General features: G+C 32.1%; 4 protein-coding genes across 10 annotated transcripts; 3 read left to right on the forward strand and 1 right to left on the reverse strand.

The window, feature by feature from the left end:
* Positions 1–353: 353 nt before the first annotated feature.
* Positions 354–22,490, reverse strand: LOC108565455. 4 transcript variants are annotated; one of them, XM_017924931.1, is made up of 6 exons: positions 22,374–22,490; positions 3,168–3,260; positions 2,681–3,075; positions 2,459–2,621; positions 875–1,167; positions 354–810 (listed from the first exon to the last, which is right to left on the reverse strand). In XM_017924931.1, the coding sequence occupies exons 2-6, from the start codon at positions 3,231–3,233 to the stop codon at positions 672–674; spliced, it is 1,056 nt and encodes a 351-aa protein (XP_017780420.1). In that variant the 5' UTR covers positions 3,234–3,260; positions 22,374–22,490; the 3' UTR covers positions 354–671. The 4 variants fall into 4 exon arrangements, with proteins under 4 accessions (XP_017780420.1, XP_017780424.1, XP_017780421.1 ...); XM_017924935.1 differs by lacking the exon at positions 22,374–22,490 and adding an exon at positions 6,162–6,511; XM_017924932.1 differs by lacking the exon at positions 22,374–22,490 and adding an exon at positions 6,158–6,510.
* LOC108565454 (galactoside 3(4)-L-fucosyltransferase-like) lies at positions 3,014–20,760 on the forward strand. 3 transcript variants are annotated; one of them, XM_017924930.1, is made up of 6 exons: positions 3,014–3,056; positions 18,592–18,827; positions 18,956–19,104; positions 19,160–19,417; positions 19,472–19,696; positions 19,753–20,760. In XM_017924930.1, exons 2-6 carry the CDS (start codon positions 18,630–18,632, stop codon positions 20,219–20,221), a joined length of 1,299 nt encoding a protein of 432 aa, XP_017780419.1. In that variant the 5' UTR covers positions 3,014–3,056; positions 18,592–18,629; the 3' UTR covers positions 20,222–20,760. The 3 variants fall into 3 exon arrangements, with proteins under 3 accessions (XP_017780419.1, XP_017780417.1, XP_017780418.1); XM_017924928.1 differs by lacking the exon at positions 3,014–3,056 and adding an exon at positions 17,115–17,346; XM_017924929.1 differs by lacking the exon at positions 3,014–3,056 and adding an exon at positions 17,868–18,083.
* On the forward strand, positions 20,838–22,367 carry LOC108565453. 2 transcript variants are annotated; one of them, XM_017924927.1, is made up of 3 exons: positions 20,838–21,110; positions 21,165–21,837; positions 21,893–22,367. In XM_017924927.1, the coding sequence occupies exons 1-3, from the start codon at positions 20,867–20,869 to the stop codon at positions 22,365–22,367; spliced, it is 1,392 nt and encodes a 463-aa protein (XP_017780416.1). In that variant the 5' UTR covers positions 20,838–20,866. The 2 variants fall into 2 exon arrangements, with proteins under 2 accessions (XP_017780416.1, XP_017780415.1); XM_017924926.1 differs by having other exon boundaries at positions 20,838–21,837.
* Positions 22,491–22,722: 232 nt separating the features above from the next.
* Positions 22,723–23,754, forward strand: LOC108565443 (protein lin-37 homolog). The gene is made up of 4 exons (XM_017924902.1): positions 22,723–23,003; positions 23,061–23,228; positions 23,290–23,598; positions 23,655–23,754. The coding sequence occupies exons 1-4, from the start codon at positions 22,801–22,803 to the stop codon at positions 23,680–23,682; spliced, it is 708 nt and encodes a 235-aa protein (XP_017780391.1). The 5' UTR covers positions 22,723–22,800; the 3' UTR covers positions 23,683–23,754.
* The last annotated feature ends 223 nt before the right edge of the window (positions 23,755–23,977 follow it).

A 23,977-nucleotide genomic window follows, 5' to 3' on the forward strand; every position in this document is an offset into this window, starting at 1 on the left:
AAGAATCCCACAGTACCACGACTCCACCCGTGATCCCTATGTAAGGTCTCCTCTATAAAAAAAAGTATCTTTATAGCATCAACATTAATGTTGATATCTTTATTGGTTAAATATTAACGAGCGTTTAAAATCACGTTAATGTGCATCATTTCGAGCACGATTTTTGAATAAATTGAAATTTTTAAAAAGAAACGTGCTAATTTTTGCATCCCATTGATAACAACAGTTCCGCTCCAATCGACTTAACATTCTCCGCTCGCTCCGTTCATATTTATTATACACACGCTTGCATAACAGCAGGATCGTGACCGAAATTTAAATAATAGAAACAACACTAATTATACTTTCTTCACGTGCGTTTTTATTTGTTAAAAAAAATACATTTTTCGTTTTGTTTAATTTCCTCTCAACAATTGCAATGCTGCAATTACAGTCAATTGATTGATTGAGTATTTACAGAATGAATTAATCCGCAATGTACACTAGACTAGAGAACGGACGAAAGTGATCGTCTCCAAATGTGGACGTTCCGGAAGCCGGTTCCGTTCATACGCTTCTGCTTCCCATTATTACTCTTCATTTTCCATAATCAGTCTTCGTCCTTATATATGTATACGTTTATACCCTATGTACAGTTTTATTACAGGTTTAATAATAATCAATAAATAACGTCAGTGGAGGTCCTTGCGTCTCCACCACGGCACTCCTTGCTGATCAACAACATGCTGATGCCTCTCAATGGTCGATCTTTGTAAATGCAATTCGGGCAACGGCCTCGTGGGCATCTGGACCAAAGTCACCGGAATTCCTCTGCAAAAGATGTGAACGATTACAAATCTTTTTATAAAAGTTTTAGGTGTTATTGGTTTTATACCTTTGCAGTGTGCTATTGTCTACTAGGGGTTGCTGATGGTGCACCGGGACCGGCGCCCTGATTGGTATGAACTCCATGGGGATGGGGGCGCGTTTCGCGTTCCTCAGCGATTTCTGTCGTAATCTTGCGGAATTCCGAGCGCTGCACTGGATGCTCAACAGAAGAGCGCAGACGATGGAGAGCATCGCACCAATGTACAGCAGGACTTGCAGATTTCTCGCCGCAGATTTACGCAACACCCATCCTGCTACTCCCAAGGATATTCCAATTAAAATACCCATAGCGAATGCTACCTGCAAATTACCAAAAACAACCACAGTTAATCTCACTTTTTCCCAACCATGATATGTAAAATGGTTAAATTTCACACATATTCATCCAACATAATTGAATATGAATTGAAAGTCTAAGAAGTTGAATCATGGAATTACCAAAATGGGAATTCTCGATAAAACTGTTTTGTAAAAAACGGATAAATTAACTATAACTGAAGTAAGTATTAACTAAAATCTTATATAATCATAATGTTATTACGGGTATTTCTTTCGAATTCTTTTGATAAACGAAAAATGAATGCGAGTTATAAGTTGCAGTTGAATAATAGAATTAGCAAAAAGGGAACGATAAAATTTAAGTGATAACTTGTATATTCTCTCATTAAGTATAAAAATGAATGTGATTTGAAAGTTGCAGAAGTAAAATCATGTAATGATCAAAACGGGAATTCCTCCATAAAATTCAATTAACTATAACAAACTTGTTTTCAAACTGCGTCGACTTGCAACAATATTTATATATAGACGTAAGTGCGGCGAACGTGCTAAAATGAATATTTGAATTTGTAATCAGCAATTGCACAAATGTTTACACAATAATCGTGAAAATGTAAATATTACACTTTTTGTGGTAACGCAATGTTCATCATCTTTAATGCAAGATGTTCTAAAATTGTTTAAATAAAAAATATTGTGCTTGTTAAAGCATAAATAAATGAATGGGTTTGCTTGGTAAGTGGCGAGTGAGTCATCACCGCCAAAGTTTTATGTAACATTACTTTCTTGAGAATTAGATTAGGACAATTGCTTTATACATAGATCATTTTTGAAAGATAACATTTATGTTGTTGCTGTTATATGTTTATAACACAAAAGTAGTTGATTTAGAAAAAAAAATATATATCTAAGTTCGTCCTTGATGTTTAGTGGAATGAATGAAAGTGCACCAAATCTTCTTCACTCACATATGACCTTAACATTTATTTTTAGACATATTTTTTTGTGTGCATGTATTACGTATGTTACAAATAGAGTTTTGACTTTGTTACTTTAGTAACTTTCTATAACTTATCTGATTTATATATACAACTCGTATTATTCATCAATAATTGTAAAAAATATTAATTAACTTATTTTTATGTTTTGTGAAAGAATCGTAGCAATTCGATTTGACGTTAATTCGATTATGTTTAATACTTAAGTCAAGTAATGTGTTTAGTGTCCATGACAACACAAGCTATGGTTGTTATGGAGTTTGTCAAAATGGTATATGTAAAGTCTTAATGAATATGTTTTTTATGATGTTTACCTGAAGGAAGTAATAACAGACACTTTCAAAGGTCTGGCATTTGCCTCCGCATCCATGAACCATGGCGCTCGGAACTCCGGAGCTGTGTGAGCTCGAAGGTCTATCCGAAGTCCTGGAGATCTGACCCCTGGCTGGGATGATCTGAGGCACGGCTTCAACGCACCTAAAATTACAGAACTTAAATTGAGTATACTTTTTACTCAATCGAATGAACCGAATCACCTTTGTATGTGCTCATTGTCGTTGGGGTAGACTCTCCTGGAATCCTTCTTAACGATCTGCGGAATCGGCCTTCCGATACTCCGCTCCGAGTAATTGTTCCTCGAGTGTCTCCTACTGCTCGAGTAGTTATCGTAATCGTAGCAGGGCAATTTCGTGGATCCCGAATCGTCGTCGGAATAACTAGAATCCTCCTTGGCCCTGTTCGGGCTCGTCTGGTAACCGTGATCATCGTAGAAATCGTAGTAACTGTGCTCCGTGAACGCTTCATCCGTGAAGCAGGCGTCCTGCTCCAGAGGACAAGGTGCTCCGCGAATCGACCCGGTGCATTTCAAATGGTAGTTCACCTCTTTCGGCTTCACGTAGGAGTGACCCAGTGGTAAGCTGCTCGTCGTACCCTACACGTAAATGAAACAATTAAGTATTGCGGAAGAGGAAGTGACATCAAGAAAGATGTTCAAATTAATAAATGAAAACAGTTTCTATTTACCAAGTAAGGATTATCTGAGGTTGACGGAACGCGCGGGCGTTGCGCCGGTGCAAATTGGCGAGACATGAGGGTAACTCAACATGTCTAGGAGCTCTGCAAAAGAGAAGAAAAGAATTACTTAAATTGGGTCATCGCAGTTAGATTCTTATTATAATGCACTTTTCTTGAGCATTGCAGCAGCTTAAACTAGTAGCACCAAGCGATTCGCTCTCGCAGAGAGAGGAGGCCAAGTTTGCTCATCGTTTTCACAGATTATTAACCAATTACCACATGAAAACGCGTTTCACAAATATTATAACGGTTCTATTCACACTTTAAACCAATAAAAACCATAATAGAAAACATACACACAGTTACGCAACTGACGACAATAGAGATATTTGCATCCCGGAAATGGCATTTTCGGAGTAGTTCCGGTTAGAGACCTTCTCTACAATGCGTGGCGGCATTTTCCGCCCACCGTCTCGAATACCGTTCGGACTTTCTTAATGCATTAATCATTTCGTATCCCACCCACACTAAATGCACAAACAACTGTTCACAAACAAACTTATTTATGTTTGCGAGCGGACGCAATCAAAGACGTCGTTACATTCATCAATACAAATTCAATGCGTGCTCTCTTTTTTTTGTAATTCATTAATTAATAGAAAACTGGAATCTTCTCCACAGATTTGACCTAAAAAATCAACCAGTTAACGACCGCCTGCTGCTTTTAACAACATTATAATTACATAAACGCAATATTTTCATAAACAAATTAAAGAAAATCAATCTTAAATACTACAGACTTTCACAGGTGAAGAACCTCTTGGTCGATGGTCATTTAATAATAAATGTAGATATTTTAGGTAAAATGAACATATTTATTTTTAAATGTTATTATCCATGACTAATACAAAAGAAAACTTTCTGTTTTTTTTTTTTGCAATTACACAATTTTGTATGTAGACTATCTAAAAAATGAATGAATCATTAGATTCGCAGATGTTTACTAAATAAAATAGTAGTAGGTGCTTAATTCATACCAAAAACAATGAATCAACGTAGGTTTCAAATGTTTAGAAGAAGTTTTATTGCATTATTCGAATAACGTTGTAAATCTTGTAAATTTTGGATTGATTATAGTGAAATATTAAAATTTCAAATGTAAATCATGTAAATTTATTTAGAATTAGTATAAACTAATACTAATACACAGTTTCTTTATATAATAGAAAAAAAAATCAATTGTTAGACAATCTAATAATAATCAATTCTAAATTGAAAGATTTTTGTTGGACTAAAACGATTCGTAACTTTGAAGGGTTGAAAAGAAAATCCAATGTTGATGCGAACTTACGATTGATGCTAGCAGCGACATTTAAACAATTACTTCTCCACGGACGTGAATCACTTTCATCACTAATCTATAATTAAGATCGCGGCATTCGAACGTCGACAAGAATGCGAACGAAATAAATAAATTAAAACTGAACGTAATCACTGTGCGGAGACGCGAGACGGGAAAAAATGAACGACGAACGTGGAAAGTTTTCTTTTCCTTTTTTTTTTGGGTCTCTTCGGAGATGCGGAGAGACCACTTGTACGTTGTTATCGTAGGTTGTCGACTGTGGTAACTGGGATTTCGTCGGGTACCAAAGGCTCTCACACATACACAGAACAAAACCCGAGGGTGTTTCCTTTTCTATCCCACTGCTGCACGCTCCTTTGGTCCATCTGGTCTCAAACACAGTGGCGCACCCGAAGACTTCCCCGAATTTACTGTTAACCAAATAAACTGCAGGTACTTCGTACACGATTTTACGGCCCTTCCTTCTATCGTTCTTCATAGTCATCCCTCCAAAAGAGGAGAGGAAAAACGAAAAAAGTAATGAATACGATTTTCACGACGAGAACCTTCCATGAATCGCAACCACTAAACATTTGTAAAGCTCACTCATTCTCAGTAAACTTTTGAAGAAAGATTGAATTGTAGTTTGGAGAAAGTTTGAATTACGTATTAAAAACCAATACAAATTCATTTATAAAGACCAAAAAGTCACATTTGTTGAACATTATTAACAAATATTTAGGACCAAAAGGACAATACTTTAATAAACCAGAAGATAGAAATCCTATTTCGTCCTTGTCCAACAACATGTACAATTTCTAATCTAAATCATACCTTTCTTAGCGTTACTCTAACATGCTTGTTATTTTTTATTGCTTTGTACTTTATATCTTTACACAAAAGATTTAATCGTGTTAAAACTTAGTGTAACTTTTAATAAACACAATTTCTTTCAACAATCCTGAACTTAACAGAAAGCAAATTGTTATTATGATCATTTCAATTAAAAAGAAATAAGTTTTTCTTTCGTTTACAATTTATATGAATACAAGTAAATCTAAAATTCTAATTTTACATGATTAAATTGTGTATTATTTCTTGCTGACTGATTACTGTTATTTGCTGGTCATCAGCATTTGCAATGTTGAATGATACAGACGTAATCAGTGGAACGTAACAAAACAGAAATTGCAGGAAACTCGATAACGCAAATTTCGAAAGATTCAAATGAAATGAGAAATTTTAAGGTTTTCCGGTTGCATTCCGTCAAGGCCACATCCTTGAGCTGTTAATTCCTTGCTAATAATGAGCGACCTCCGCTTCTCTTGTTATATTGTTGTTCTTTCTTATTCATTTATTTTCCTCTCCAGTTATGTTCGTACACGTCTTAATTGCCCGATTATGCAATTTGCGGTTATTTTTAGCTTCTATTATATTTATACTAAACACTTTTTTTTCTTCTGATGCTTGAAGAAGAGTGTAAGTGTAGAGTGAAAAAAGCGGCTATGGGAGCCGCCACTGGGGCCGTAAGTCATGCTAACGAGATTCTCCTCATCTCTCTCTTCCTTTTCTTCTAATCTCTACGGATCTGTTGGGCGCACGAGAGAGGGCCGACATTCCGAGCCATACAAAAGCCGCACTGTAAACAAACAATTACCTGCCTTCCTTCTCGGACCATCCCCATTTGCATAACGTCCATCCTTGTTACCGTCTTCTCCTCTCCTCTTCACGTCTTCTCCACACGGCTACGGACGATTGGGCACCGGCCACAACCTCCGCTCGACGTGAAGTGAAGAAAATTGGAAATTGTGGCCTTGGATGCTAACAATGGCCCTTAAAGACTTCGGTTAATTGAACCGTTTGTTGTGGTACGTACGCACAATGCAAGTCCATCATCAACATTATTTCCATTAAGCTTTCGAATGAAACAATCATCTTTACTCGAAAGTTCAATTTATAATTAAAATAAACGCAATTGTTCAACCAATTTCCCGGACTGTTTCAAACCAGATCAATTACATACAAAAATAATCCGCACAAAAAGAAACACGTCTGTAAATAATAATTTTGTGTACTCTTTATCTTTAAATTGTTTTGAGAATATGGAACTATAGTAAATCCGGACTAATTGAAGCCGCACTATGCGAGGTGTTGCTGTATCCTTAATTAATAAATCTATTTATAAAAAGTCATAATATTAATCGTTTTATAACAGCAATTTTAATATTTTTTTATGATTTATCAATTAATAAAATTTTCTATGAAGTTTCCTCATTTCAGCATTTATTAAATTTTAAGTACTTCGCATAGTGCGGATAATATGTTCAGCCAATATCCCGGACTGTTTGAAACCCGATCAATCACATACAAAAATAAATCGCACAAAAAAATCTTTAAATTGTTGAAATTAAAATTAAGATTGTTTTGAACATTTCAAACCTGTCTGTAGTAAATCCGGACTAATCGAAGCCACACTATGCGAGGTGTTGTTTTATTCAAAATTAATAAATCTATTTGTAAAAAGTCACAATATGAATCGTTTTATAACAGCATTTTTGATTTTTTTTTATGATTTATCAATTAATAAAGTTAATTTAATTTTCTTTTAGGATTAATGAAATTGTAATGAAAATGTTTAAAATTGTCTATGAAATTTCCTCATTTCAGCATTTATTAAATTTTAAGTACCTCGCATAGTGCGGGTAATAGGTTGCTTAATTAATAAATTTAATTGTAAAAAGACATAATATTAATTATTTTATAACTGGAATAATAAACGTGTAAACATTTAATTACACTTAACGCAAATAAACACTAACGTTTACATAATTAACAGTCTATAAATCATTTTATAGTTTATATGGTATTTAGAGTATAGCCTCTATATCCACATCATAAAACTACAGTTTACACTGACATAAAATTCTTCATATTTTTTTTACAATTTCACATTTCTAGAATCGTATTCATATTAACACTTTGTAAAACTATAAATATTATTAAAACTGTCTCATCTGTAACAATAATATTTAGTACCAAAAGTTTCACTTTTTGCTTGCATCTTCGAAAAGATCAAATACTTTTGTAACTTCTGTTTCAGTAACTTCAATATTTGCTTCATAAATCTACAAATATTATTAATTTATCACTTTTATAACAAAATTTATATTTCCAATAACATTAAATTACTCCTATTTTTTTTTATACTTTCAACAAATCTATTATTTCCTAACTACTAATTGTTATACAATGATGCAATTTCCGATTTATTAGTACACTTTTTCTTGCCTAAATTCGCTTTGTAAAACTGTAAATATTAATAGAACTGTCTCATCTATAACAATAATATTTAGTACCAAGATTCACTTTTTTGCTTACATCTTCGAAAAGATCAAATACTTTTGTAACTTCTGTTTTAGTAATTTCAATATTTACTTCAAAAATCTATAAATATTATTAATGTATCTCTTTTATAACAATATTTATATCTTAAGTAACATCAAATTTCTTCTATTTTTTTATACTTACAACAAATCTATTATTTCCTAACTACTAATTTGAATACATTGACGCAATTTCCGATTTATTAGTACACTTTTTCTTGCCTAAATTCGCTTTGTAAAACTGTAAATATTAATAGAACTGTCTCATCTATAACAATAATATTTAGTACCAAGATTCACTTTTTTGCTTACATCTTCGAAAAGATCAAATATTTTTGTAACTTCTGTTTCAATAACTTCAATATTTGCTTCATAAATCTACAAATATTATTAATGTATCTCTTTTATAACAAAATTTATATTTCCAATAACATTAAATTACTCCTATTTTTTTTATACTTACAACAAATCTATTATTTCCTAACTACTAATTGTTATACAATGATGCAATTTCCGATTTATTAGTACACTTTTTCTTGCCTAAATTCGCTTTGTAAAATTGTAAATATTATTAAAACTGTCTCATCCGTAACAATAATATTTAGTACAAAAAATTTCACTTTTTGCTTACATCTTCAAAAAGATCAAATACTTTTGTAACTTCTGTTTCAGTAACTTCAATATTTGCTTCATAAATCTATAAATATTATTAATGTATCTCTTTTATAACAATATTTATATCTTAAGTAACATCAAATTACTCCTATTTTTTTATACTTACAACAAATCTATTATTTCATAACTACTAATTGTTATACACTGACGCAATTTCCGATTTATTAGTACACTTTTTCTTGCCCAAATTCGCTTTGTAAAACCATAAATATTATGAATGTATCTCTTTTGTAACAACGACAATAATTTTAATATTTACATCATGGTACCATTAAATAATTTCTTTTTTTACTCGAATTACTCGAAAAAATTACTACTAATTTCCGATTTTCACAGTCACACATTATTGCGCTTTATATTTCTTTTTGTTGAAACTATAAATATTATTAAAGCGGCAACAATAATGATAATATTTACATTGCTAACGCACTTTAATCACAATTATCTATAAATATACTCAGTTAATTGATGGCATAAATACAACGCATACAGAGTTTATTGCGCAATAAAGCTTTTATATATATTTTTTTACTTTATATATGTTCGAACGTATGGCCTAGTTAAGTGAACGGATATATTATATTTATATAAATTGCTCATTCATTTATCCTGTAGCAAATCTTTTAAGTATTTCGAAATTATGATTTAGTAGTTTCTGACTGAAACAATGAGACATAATTTTTCATTTTTTTTTAAAATTATATATTTCTTCACTTATAAGTTTTAATTGTTATTGTTTACTCAAGCTCAAAATGTGTAACAACATAGTAAATTTAAATTTCAAATTTTCTATGCAATATTGAATTCATTTTCGTTCGTTTAGAATTAATGAAATTGTAATTGAAACGAATTTCCTTTCATAAAGTTAATCTAGTTTCTTTTAAATGATATTTCAATGCAGTTTTTATAGTAAAAAATGCATTAGTTTTCACGTAACTTTCCTACTTATTAAATATTCGTTAAAACGTTTCGAATATTTAGTGCAACAGAAATACCAAACTAGAAATACCAACGCGATTAAAAACAATAACATTTGTTTATCTTTTGTTTGTTGAATATTCATGTAGAAAGCTAACAAAAATCGATTTTCCTCTCGTAATTGTATTACGTTTTCGGTCCCGAGTGGTACAATAATAATAATTCATCAGCGAGCTCTGAAAATAAATAATTGAACGAGTTACCATCCAGCGAAACGAGGGTTGAAGGCCGCTTATTAATATATTTTTTTTTATTTAACGTCCTCCTCCTTCTGCTGCTGCTGCCACTACCGATGTGTACGAGTGAGTATAGGTTTTTTAGCCGGTTTTGTTTATTTAATCGTAGACATAACGAGGGTACCGACAACCTGAATTGAAGTTCGAAGACACACGCGAATCGAGGAGGAAAAAGATTTGAACCGAATTCTTTCAAATTTTAACATGAATTAGATATGATGAAATAATTAACAAGAAATGTTTCTTTTTTACTAAAATTTAATATTTAACTGTTTTTCGTTAAAATATCAAATTATAAAGTGAATTAGTTATGAATCAAATAAATTTTTCGTTTTGTGAAGATATTTTTTATCAAATACCAATTTTTAACAATTTTTTATTAAAATGTTGAATTATACGGCGAATTACAGATTTCTTGCTATAAAAGTGTTTTTCTTTTACCAAAATTCACGATTTAACAATTCTTCATTGAAACATCGAATTATAAAGCGAATTAATCGTGAATCAAATACATTTTTCGTTTTGTGATACTATTTTTTTATCAAATACCCATTTTTAATAATTCTTTCTTAAAATTATTATATAACAATTATATGTTAAATTGTAGAATTGTACTGCGAATTACAGTTTTCTTGTTATAAAAGTAATTTTTTTTATACAAAAAATCAATATTTCACAATTCTTTGTAGAAATATCAAATTATGAAACGAAATAGTCATGAATCAAATACATTTTTCGTTTTGTAAAACTATTTAACAATTATTTGTTAAAATGTAGAATTGTACTGCGAATTACAGTTTTCTTGTTATAAAAGTAATTTTTTTATATAAAAAATCAATATTTAACAATTCTTTGTATCAAATTATAAAGCGAATTACTCTTAAATTAAATACATTTTTCGTTTTGTGAAACTATTTAACAATTATTTATTAAAATGTAGAATTGCACTGAGAATTACAGATTTCTTGCTATAAAAGAGTTTATCTTTGATCAAAATTCACAATTTAACAATTCTTCATTGAAATATTGAATTATAAAGCGAATTAGTCATGAATCAAATACATTTTTCGTTTTGTGAAAATATTTTTTATCAAATACCAATTTTTAACAATTCTTTGTTAAGATGTTGAATTGTACGGCGAATTACAGATTTCTTGCTATAAAAGTGTTTTTCTTTTACCAAAATTCACAATTTAACAATTCTTCGTTGAAATATCGAATTATAAAGCGAATTAGTCATGAATCAAATACATTTTTCGTTTTGTGAAAATATTTTTTATCAAATACCAATTTTTAACAATTCTTTATTAAAATGTTGAATTGTACTGCGAATTACAGATTTCTTGCTATAAAAGTATTTATCTTTTATCAAAATTCACAATTTAATAATTCTTCATTAAAAAATCGAATTATAATGCGAATTAGTCGAGAATCAAATACGTTTTTCGTTTTGTGAAAATATTTTTTTATCAAATACCAATTTTTAACAATTCTTTGTTATAATGTTGAATTATACTGCGAATTACAGTTTTCTTGCTATAAAAGTATTTTTTTATACAAAAAATCGATATTTAACAATTCTTTGTTAAAATATCAAATTATAAAGCGAATTAGTCATGAATCAAATACATTTTTCGTTTTGCGAAAATATTTTTTTTATCAAATACCAATTTTTAACAATTTTTTGTTAAAATGTTCAATTGTACTGCGAATTACAGTTTTCTTACTATAAAAGTGTTTTTTTAATACTAAAATTCATTATTTAAAAATTCTTCGTTAAAAAATCGAATTATAAAGCGAATTAGTCATGAATCATATGAATTTTTCGTTTTGAGAATTGTACTGCAAATTACAGATTTCTTCCTATAAAAGTGTTTTTCTTTTATCAAAATTCACGATTTAATAATTCTTCATTGAAACATCGAATTATAAAGAGAATTAATCGTGAATCAATTACATTTTTCGTTTAGTGATAATATTTTTTTTATCAAATACCAATTTTTAATAATTTTTTTTATACAAAAATTGAATATTTAACAATTCTTTGTTGAAATATCAAATTATAAAGCGAATTAGTCATGAATCAAATACATTTTTCGTTTTGCGAAAATATTTTTTATCAAATACCAATTTTTAACAATTATTTGTTAAAATGTTGAATTGTACTGCGAATTACAGTTTTCTTGTTATAAAAGTGTTTTTCTTTTATCAAAATTGAATATTTAACAATTCTTTGTTGAAATATCAAATTATAAAGCGAAATAGTCATGAATCAAATACATTTTTCGTTTTGTGAAACTATTTAACAATTCTTTGTTAAAATGTAGAATTGTACTGAGAATTACAGTTTTCTCGTTATGAAAGTGTTTTTCTTTTACCAAAATTGAATATTTAACAATTTTTTGTTGAAATATCAAATTATAAAGCGAATCAAATACATTTTTCGTTTTGTAAAACTATTTAACAATTATTTGTTAAAATGTTGAATTATACTGAGAATTACAGTTTTCTTGTTATAAAAGTGTTTTTCTTTTATCAAAATTGAATATTTAACAATTTTTTGTTGAAATATTAAATTATAAAGCGAATTCGTCATGAATCAAATACATTTTTCGTTTTGCGAAAATATTTTTTATCAAATACCAATTTTTAACAATTCTTTCTAAAAATCTTGAATTGTACTGCGAATTGAAGTTTTCTTGTTAATAAAAGTATTTTTTTTATACTAAAATTCAATATTTAACAATTCTCTGTTGAAATATAGAATTTTAAAGCAAATTCGTTATGAACCAAATACATTTTTCATTTTGTGATAATATTTTTTTTTCCACTTACCAATTTTTAACTTTTCATTGTTAAAATATTGAATTGTACTGTGAATTACAGTTTTCTTGCTATAAAAGTGAATATTTAACAATTCTTTGTTGAAATATCAAATTATAAAGCGAATTGGTCATGAATCAAATACATTTTTCGTTTTGTACAACTATTTAACAATTCTTTGTTAAAATATTGAATTGTACTGCGAATTACAGATTTCTTGCTATAAAAATGTTTTTCTTTTATCAAAATTCACGATTTAACATTTCTTCCTTGAAATATCAAATTATAAAGTGACATAGTCATCAAATACATTTTTCGTTTTTTGAAAATATTTTTTTTTTACCAAATAAAACTTTTTAACAATTCTTTTCTTTACTAAAGATTTAAGAATTCTTCATTGAAATATCAAAAAGAAACGCGAAATACATTTTTCTTGCTAAAAAAGTGACTTTTTTTTACAAAAATTTAATAATTAACAATTCTTCAGTGAAATGTCACAAGTTGATGTGAATTAAGAATTACATTTTTCTTACTAATAAAGTCGGTTTTTTCACTAAAATTTACTAATTAACAATTTTTCATTGAAAGGTGATGCAAATTGAACTTAAAATTGTATGCATTTCTTTCATGTTATGAAATTTTAACAAATTACATTGTTTTTGATATAATGCGGAGTCGATGCACAATAATTTTTTGACACACTTTCACTGGTCGATTTCGCAAGAAACTATTTGCTCATCCGACATGCAAATTCCATTATACCGCTCGACATTAATTAGCGATCGACGTTAATCGCCCGGCAAAACTGCAAGTAACTCAATAATCATTGGAAAATTTCCAAACGGATTGCATCTCGCGAAACGCTCATTAGGAACAACAGCAGCAGCAGCAGCAACGAGATTAACATTTTGCACTGTTGCGCGTCTTCGCAATCATCAGAAGAGACAAAAGACCATTACCAAATCCCATAGTTCATCATTACATGCACATCTTCACACTCATAAAACAACAAAAAATAAAAAGGACTACAAGATTTATACTATCTCTCTTCCTAGTTACGTCACGTCTGGCACATCTGATTTGTCATCTTCACGATTAGCTCTGGATTTATTTCCTGCCCGGTTTCGGGTGTTATCTAGCAAAACCTTTCTACGTTTCCAAATCCCCAAAGGTGCAAACCTATACCGTTCGATCGCATCGGATGATTTACTTTGCGCTCGGGCGTTAAACGCGTTCCAAAAGCGATTATAATTCCACAATCATCTTCTCCTGTTCGAAATCCGCTGTTTAACGAGCGCAACCAATTACTCATGCACATACACATACACACATCGAGTTTCCTCCTCGTTGCATCACGTGGATCTCTTCAAAGTTTGCTTCCAATCTCTGCAATTACCGGAGACGGATTTCGCAAATCCATTAAGCGTTTTACAGCGCGTCGTGTAAAAGAAACACGGATCAGTCTGATAACTATATATATAAAACTTGTAAAACGTGACTCAAACCCAAATCCGAAGCATTTCTTTTCATTTTATTAGTTTACTATCAAATTCTTACCGTGACGTGAAATAGAAGATCGAAATAATCGCAACGATTTTTAAGCACGGGAATACCGAAAAATTCACGTAATCAAAAAGAATAATTAACGAGCAGCGATGAATTTCATAACATATATGTAAAAAAAAAGAAGCAAGATTTACGGGAGAAGAAGCGCTTCTCACGATTGCCGCACATTTCATGCAATAAACTGGATGTAGCAAAAGTATGTAGACTCGAAAAAATGAGTACTAGAAGATGAGAAGGAAAAGTGAAATTCGCGTTATTCAATCCGTTAAACTAAAATGTCCATGTTTGTAAACCGACTATTAAAATTTAACGACCGTTTGTCAACTCGCACAAAATGCATCACAAATTATCATCATTTCTTATAATTACATAATTTTTCTTCTTCTAAAATTTTGTTTTATCTCTTAATTTGAAATTCAACTCACCACATAATGAAATATCATCAAATTTACTTATTTTTCATAATTGCAATTTACCATACTTAATTATAACTATCATCACTATTTAATTATGTTTATTAAACTCAGTGATTTTCAACCAGTGAGATGATCTGGGTGTGCTATGAAAATTTTAATAGATTCAAGATTCAATTATTTTCTAACAAAGTCATAATAAGTGTTTAAGTAAAACTTTAAGTGTGCCTTGAGTTAATTTTGAAGAACACTTATAAAGTTAATTATATAATTTTGTAGATTAGGCTTGAAATAAATTACATCTGTTTCTTAAATTATCTTCGATGAATGCAATTTCTAGTAATAATAATACCATTTCCTGGACGGAATATCGAATTACCTCGACTATAGAATTGCTTTGCTTTCATTTAAACAAAGATATTGCGAAATCCATAATATTTGCATTACAACAGTTCGTTTTGTCACAGTCTACATTATTCATTTCAAGTTACAATAATTCATCTAGCGAATTTATTAAATTCCATTAAAAAATAAGACACGACGATTTATTTTAAGATTTCTTCAAATTTTGCGTAAATCAAACTTTCTTATATTGACAATTAAAAAAAAACTTGAAAGTTTTAGAGAGAAAAAAATGATGATTCTTAAATGAATAATTTATAGTTTACACTCACGCACAGTCAAATAAAATTCTACAAAATTTATTATTTTTGTTCAATTTCTATAATTAACTTCAATACTTAATATATTTATTAACACTTCAAAGATAAAAAAAATAATAATCTTAATCACGTAAAACAAATATTTTTCCGTTCCAGTACAATAATAATAAATTAATTTACAAAAAAGATTAATTGTTGCTATAAATAAATTTAAATTACTTTTTGCATTACGAATTTTATAAAACATTTATGCAGATTTCTGTAACTGAGAGAGTTAATTAAAAAAAAATCAGGTATAATATCAAGTATAAAATTAGTTAAGTAACAGCAAATGCATTAATGTAAGATGCATTAAAACATCAAGGTTCTTCTTTGATTCAATTAAAAAAAAAATCTCGTGCTTTTCATCGTGATTTGGAAGAACAAATTTGAACCTTGAAGAAGATGTTAATTTATATGAAATTACGAGATTATAATTCAAAAATAATGCAATACCTTTCATTAGATAAGTTTCGTATAAGTAATTAACTCGCGATTTGCATAATAAACTATTCACAGTCACAACCATCGACAACAACAAAAAAGTATATATTAATGGACCAAGGTAATCCAGATCTGCATTAAATAGATCAATAATATTACACGTACATAACGTTAAATGTTAAGACACAACCTCGAAAGTATGCTTAATATTCAAAATAAGTCAATTATAATAATCAGTTTAGAAGAGTTAAGCAGAATACGTTGCGGGTCTAGTTGAATTGGTGATCGTAGATCAAAGACACGCACGTAACGTTAAATGTTAAGACTCAGCCTCGAAAGTATGCTTAAGTGAAGCTTAATATTCAAAATAAGTCAATTATAATAATCAGTTAGAAGAGTTAAGCAGAATACGTTGCGGGTCGTAGTTGAATTGGTGATCGTAGATCAAAGACACGCACGTAACGTTAAATGTTAAGACTCAGCCTCGAAAGTATGCTTAAGTGAAGCTTAATATTCAAAATAAGTCAATTATAATAATCAGTTTTGAAGAGTTAAGCAGAATGCGGCGCGGGTCGTAAATGAATTGGTGATCGTAGATCAAAGACACGCACGTAACGTTAAATGTTAAGACTCAGCCTCGAAAGTATGCTTAAATGAAGCTTAATATTCAAAATAAGTCAATTATAATAATCAGTTTAGAAGAGTTAAGCAGAATGCGTCGCGGGTCGTAGTTGAATTGGTGATCGTAGATCAAAGACACGCTAAATGTTAAGACTCAGCTTCGAAAGTATGCTTAAGTGAAGCTTAATATTCAAAATAAGTCAATTATAATGATCAGTTGAGAAGAGTTAAGCAGAATACGTTGCGAGTGGTAGTTGGATTGGTGATCGTAGATCAAAGATTGCTTAACAACATAAATCTTAAGAAAATTTCGGGTAAATGGAAAAGACGGTTCGATGACCGTCTGAGACAGACACATTAACAATTATCAAATGTAAACAAGATTAGAAATATGTGTATCCAAGAAGTAAATAAATCTCTTGATCTCGTGATCATCGTTAGTAATGTAGTAATTTATTTGACTGTAAGTAAAACTTTCGAACTGCGTATTCTTCGAGATGAAAACGTTCTTGCATAATAAGTAAAACTGAAAAAATAACAGTGACATACATGTCGTAGTGCGATAAGTTAATAGAACGAGGTTCGCCTTCTTACACAAAGGTAACATGGGCTAAGTGCAAAGTGCGGTACGTGGAAAAACGAGAAACGCGTCGTTTTCGTCGCAAAACAAAAAAAAAATCATCGACGGAGCGATTTTTATTTTCCTCCGTATTTTTTTTTGTTTTGTTGCAGCTGGTGGGAGTCGTCGGATTGCGGCAAGAAAATAAAAACAATCCATTTTACGCGAACTCCGCCAGTTGTCCGCTCGCAAACGCCGCAAACACCCACGACAATGACAAAAAAACGTACATTTCCATGAGTTTCAAGTTAATAAAAGTTACAATTTTCAGTGCAATGTTTTCAGTGCCCCAACAACAACAACAACAAAGTTACTACAAACATTGTTGATTAGAATTTAAGGACTTTAATGCTTAATGCATACATGTGTGTATATATAAATTGAAAAGTAAGTTAAATTACTTAATGTTCGATAACCTTTTCTTCAGTTCAAAAGATATTTCGTTTAACTATTTGTTTTAAACGTAACTCATATGTTTTCTGTTGTTGTTCCACTGTTTTTTTTTTAAACAACAACACTCTACTCAAACTAGAACATTTAATAGATTTGATGAATAACAATTTCGTCATCGAATTAGATCATTCAATTAATTCATCTATCAAACTTTAAGAAATCTTAATTTGAACTTAACAGAAGTTACCTTTAAAAAAAAACAAATAAGTAAATGTATTTAGCAAGAATAGATTATTTTGAACGGCAATTAAAACAGATGTTAATTACAACGCGTACAGTAATTAAGCAACGCTCGAGGAGAAAAGAAACATATTTTTTAATTTCCTCTCCAATTAAGCAAACACGTTTTATTTATTTTCTTGCATGCGGAATCTTAAAGAGTAATTGCATTCAATTGGCGCGTTACATATCGAAATAACGATTATCTTGTGCATGCGATCGAAATAGATGGAAATGGAGGAGTCGTGGAAAAGACAGACAAAGTTGATGATGTTTTCGCGATCCGCTGAAGCTTTCTTATCGCTTGCTTTCCTTGTAGTAATTACGACTTAGATAGTTATTTTTAGTCGCCGGCCATTCCATATTATTGATTACCGAAGATCATCCGAAGTCGTTCGATCCACGAAAATCCAATGCGTAACAAATCTTGACCTATTTATATTATAGAGAAGGTAAAAAAAAAACATCCAGCGTAAAGCAGAATGCGTAATAATTAAATTACACCTTTAGCTGCGCGATTTCAACTCATAAATCATAATTAATAAACGCCTCGGAATCAAGAACAATCATCGTTGCGTAACTTGATTTTGTTAATGTTGTGTGTGTGTCTTGATTCTTTGATTAATTGGGTCGAGTCCGGACAATGAATGAAGTTCTGGTAAAAGTCGCCCACGCCGCTGAATTACATAAGTCGAGGCATTTGCATAACAATTCGGGTTTAAGAAAAAAAATCATCTTGAAAATATTAAATGTTATTACGCTTTTTCTTTTGAATCGTTTCCTTTTGCTCCTGCGGTTTTTAATACCAAGCAGTTTCTGTCTGAAGATAAAAGTGCCAAGGTCGTACACAAAATAAGTCGATTTTGGTTTTGTACGGGCTAAAGCAGTTTAAACGACTTTTTAAATATCATGTTGTATACAATTTGGGCGACTTTCCAATCATGTTTGTTCATGTTTCAGATGAAGTTTTCTACATGGTTTCTATAAGAATATAAGTGATGATTAAAGCGCGAAGGACGACCAAAACGGGAGTCGTCTTCCTCCTGACCGTGATAACAACCACCACGCTTTTGGCTATATACAATCAGGCCGTTCCGCCTTCCCATCAAGTCATCTCCATCGACGAAGACGACTCTCCGAACTTTGATTACGGCCACTACGACGCTGCGAATTGGAGGAACTTGAGCAAAGATAAGGTATTATTGCTTCCACGCCCTCCGAAGCACATTCCTAATGCAAATATGCAACATTCACCGCGCTCAAAAGAAAAAAACAAACTATTTTTAGAAATCGTTACTAATAACATTGGTTTTTCCTATTTTAGATTCAAAGCTTATCAAAGCTAGGAAGAATATTGTACTTGGATGAGGAGCTTCCTGAGTTGATACAGACAGCGAAGCAATTCAAAATCCTGGTGTGGAAGTACGGATCCACGATAAACGATAGACACATCAAACGATACTCGAGCGAAAAGTAGATTTACAGATAATCAAGTTAACGTAATAAAATATTAATTGAAGAATTGTAGCCATGATCCGTTCGAATACTGTTCGGTCAAAAATTGCATCTTGACGTACGATGGTGATCAACTCGCTAACGCCGATATAGTTCTGATCCACTTGCATCGAACGACTGGTACTAAAGATTTACCACCCAACGACAAGAGATCGCCCAACCAAATATGGGCCTTCATGACTGACGAAAGCCCTTTTCACACATTCCTGCACACCAAAGAGAATAAATTCATCGAATACAACGGAATCTTCAATTGGTCGATGACCTACAGGTAAATCTCACAACATTATCAAGTTTATGTCAGGAATTAATTGATTTTTTTTAGAATGGATTCTGATATTCCGGTTCCTTACGGCCGGACAATATTGCGTCCTTACGAGGATCCCAGTAAAGAATTCGATCTCTACAAGTGGTTCCTTTCGAAGAGGCACGACGTGCTGGTAGCAATAATGGGTTCCAATTGCGGATCCAAGAATCACAGATGGGAATACGTGAAGCAATTGCAGAATCACATGTCCGTCGACGTGTACGGCGCTTGCGGAACTCTAAAGTAATCAACATCATCGATTTGATTAATTCTCTTAATATAATATAAACTAATTGCAGATGTATGGGGCACTTCAGGATGGATTGTCCGGACATCAACAGATACATGTTTTACCTGTCGTTCGAGAATTCCAATTGCGACGAGTATGTAACAGAGAAGCTGTGGTGGAACGCCTACGCGAAGAACGCGATTCCCATTGTCATGGGTGCCCCGAAGGATAACTACACTTCGTTGCTTCCGCCCAATTCATTCATAAACGTGGACGATTTCGCCACTCCCCGAGACTTGGCCACTTACTTGAATTACTTGTTCAACACGCCCAGCGAATTCAGGCGATTCTTCCGATGGCGCAAACATTTCCAAGTCCTCAACGAGCACGGCTACTTCCAGAGTCTCTCCTACCATTATTGCAGGGTCTGCGAAGCGATGAACTACAACAAGAAGCAACCGAAGGTCTACAAGGATCTGCAAAAGTTCTGGAGCGTCGACTCGAACTGCTACCCGGCTTGGGACAAAATCTACGACTGAATCCTTTTGTATACAATATGTACAAACAAAAAATTAATTTATTTATACCCAAAACGTTGATCTACTTTTATTTTATTTTACTGTAAATAAATTGACAAAACGATTTTTACGAAAAAAAAAATGTCAGACGCCGGTGTGCAGCAACCCGAAAACCCCGAATTAGAGGTGAAATATTTGGGGGATGAAGCAATTTATTTCTACACAAAACCCAAGAAGGGCAGAAGCAAAGTCCCACCGCCGACTCCATCCTACGACATGGATTTCGAGCGGAACTTGGAGATCCCGGTGATAAACGTCGGTCAAATAGATGAAATCCCTGAAGTGCAAGAAGAGGGCATCAAGTTCACCATAGAAAATCTAGGTAGACGATTGGGATGCGACAACTACGAATACGATTTGATACAGTTCTGGTTCCTCGACATACTCACCGACTGCATGTGGAAAGCCCAAGACATCTTCCAATTCACATCCATCGAGCAGAAAATCATCCTCAAATGGGTGACCGAAATCTTCAAGATTATAGCCGGTTATTAAACAAATTGTATTTTTTTTCACTCATTATCCCTCAAAATTACAATTACAGATAAAAGCCTAAACATTACTCGAAAAGGCTTCCTGAAAATCTTCAAACTCATAATCGTGAGAATGTACGGGGAAATTTCAAAGCATTGCGAATCTTTTCCTACAACTGATATGATCCATGAAATGGTGAACGAATGCTTCAATGATGTCGAAGATGTAGATGATGAAAGCGAATCCGACGACGATTCTTCGTGTTCGGAGACGACAATGTCTTCATTTACCAAAAACAATCTGAAAATCGTGCCAAACTTCAATATACAAGAGCATATTAAAGCTTTGAAAACGCACAATCCTTTAAACAATCTGTGTAGGTTCGGAAAAGTAAATTTCTTTAAACTAAAATTTACTATTAAACTTTCAGTTAATTCGCATTCCGATGAATACTTTGAGACGTTGGAAATAAGCGACGAGGAGCAAGTTGATAATAATTTGGATCGCGATTTCAGCAGCACCTCGTTTTATAAACCGGACACAATAACACCACCCAGATTTAGGTCTAGCTACCAAGGATTCGTTGGATTTATAGATACGTGTCAATGTAAATATCCGAAGAGCTGGGTGGATGATTCGTCTTGCTCGGGGGAGTATTGGGATTCATTTAGATTGGATCCTTTAGATTACAAGACTCCATCGAGTGTAAATTTGGAGCAAAGCAAGTTGGAAGTAGTACCACTAGCTGTGCACGATAAATCCGAATCGAAAATGATCATAGATTATTTGACTCATAAGGCTTCGATTAAAACCGAGTTGGAATTAAACTCTGAAGATTTGGGTGAACACGAAAGCGATATACAAGTCCTTAAAGAATGGGCCTATTTCAAACTGATGGAACAAAGAGGAATGGACATGGATAATCCTGGCGTCGGTTGGGTACCTTGGACTTCGTTTCTAAAAGAACATGAGGAAGAGGTTGCTGAAGAGACAGAATCCATCAGGAGTTATTCCACTGCAGGAACTGAGCAAGATCCAGAGGATGATAGCATTGAGTTAATGTTTAAGATGATGAAAGCTATAATTGACTTTGTCTTCGAATAGTAATTTAAGTTTCTCACAGTCTTGTCAAATGTTTATATTCAATTTCAATTGCAGTTTTTATGAGAACTTCCATTTCACTCTAATCAAGTTGGCTTTTCGGTCAACACCAAATCTGATTACACAAAAATTAAACGAGAAGTGGCACACACCAAAAATCATCAAGCAAGATTTCAAGAGGCCAAAAGCTTCCCCAGTGAAAAAGGAGAAGAAGGCTAAAGGGAAGAAGGAGAAGAGGAAGAAATCAAAGTCTCCGAAACGTAAAAAGAAGGATAAGAAATCCAAGAAAGGGAAGAAGGCGAAGAAAGAGAAACCCAAGAAGATGACCAAGGAGGAGTTAGCTCGGAAACGACAGGAGGAGGCTCTGCTGGAGGCAGAGAGGAGAAGGATTCTGGAGAATAAAGTGTACATGTTTCCATTGGCTGATGCAGCTAGCGAAGACCTGTTCATGGCTATTTTCGAAAACTGGGTGGCCGGAGGTGACAAGAAGAAGAAAGGAAAGAAAGGCAAGAAGGGCAAAAAGAAGAAATAGACTTACCAATGGTTAAAATTCGATTCACTACTACTTTTCTACACACAAAAAAGACAAAACACCATCAGAACCACAACACCATTTTTAATATTTACATTCCATTTCCACACCTGTTACATGCTTGTCAGAACTATTTACTTTTATTTTATAAATATAGATACATTTTTAAATAATGATTATACAATTAAAAGCCTTTATCCATTTACAAACAATAGTGTTTATGATTTTTATTCATAACATCGAATATTCATCTAAAAATTAAGTTAAATATGCTGCCATCTATTTATATAATGGTCAACCCATAGTGTTTAACGTTAAATTATTCGTAGATAACTTCATTCATTTCAAAATTTGAGCTGCTTAAGAAGTCTGAAATTCGCTATCAAACATATTTGTGTGTAAACAACATTGGTGAGCGAATAATTTAGTGGACATGGAGGATTCAGCCAAGAGAAGGAAAACCGATAGTAGCCCAACCATGATTAAAGTGGAGGTGAAGGAAGAAAACACTTTGGGAAATGACTATTTGATGGCCAAAGGAAGACTTCAGGGGGTTCTGAAACAGCTCACTGAACAGTCAGAGTCTGAGAGTGAGGATTCTGAAGAGGAAAATAGAAGTTACAAGCATAGGAAGCAGTAAGTTAACAAAACTTGCAGATAAGACATGATACTTACATTATTTTTGTTTCCTAGTCAAGAGTTGGCAAGGAAGAAGGCTGATGTTGCTGTACGAAGCACATACTTAATGAAGCTGTATGATAGGAGTGTTGATTTGGCAAGATTTGAAGAAGACACACCACTGTACCCAATCTGCAGGGCTTGGATAGCAAATAACAACAAGAAAACACAAACTGTCATCAAGTAATTTTATATAATTATTCAATGTTAATTAATCAGTATTATATCAAAATTGTAATTTTAGGAGAAGATTATCATCTCCTGAACCTCAGGCTTCTTGGAGTGCTTCAGGTGATAGTGACACTTACCACTTGCCTCCACCAAGCAAACCTTTTGTGAGCAGAGTGCCTTCACCAATACCAGAACAGATGGTAAAAACAGAGCCAGTTGATAAATCCAACAGTGAGGAGAAACCAGTGATTTTGAAGCATCAACTTCTGAAGGAACATCTGCAAAGGTGGAATAAAATAAAGAAGAAATGGTTCTTGACAGCAGCCAAGAATGAGGAGAGATATGCAATGAGCAAACACATTTTGCAATCGATATATTCAAGGTAAATAAAAAAATCAAGTAAAAATAAACATAATAATTATGTTTATTTAATTTCAGGGCTCAGGAAAGTATCATGGGTGAATAAATCAAACACTTTTTGTTACTGTATAGATTTTATAGTAAGTAAATAATAATAATAAAGTTTCTATTCAAGTTATTTTTTCTTTTTTTTTCTTCAATTCGGTAAATTTTCAATTGATTACATTGAGAAGTACATATATTATATATATTTGGAAGATAGAATTGTCTAGTTTAAATTAATTAAAAATAATATAATTGAAAAATAACTTGATTGTATTTTCGGATCGTGAAATTAATTAAAAAATCAGCAGTAATTTAGGAACCAAAATGCATACAGTGCTCTAATTGTTGTTGTAAAA

The sequence above is a fragment of the Nicrophorus vespilloides genome, unplaced genomic scaffold, assembly GCF_001412225.1.
Source record: "Nicrophorus vespilloides isolate i.1.1-1 unplaced genomic scaffold, Nicve_v1.0, whole genome shotgun sequence".
NCBI lineage: Eukaryota > Metazoa > Arthropoda > Insecta > Coleoptera > Silphidae > Nicrophorus > Nicrophorus vespilloides.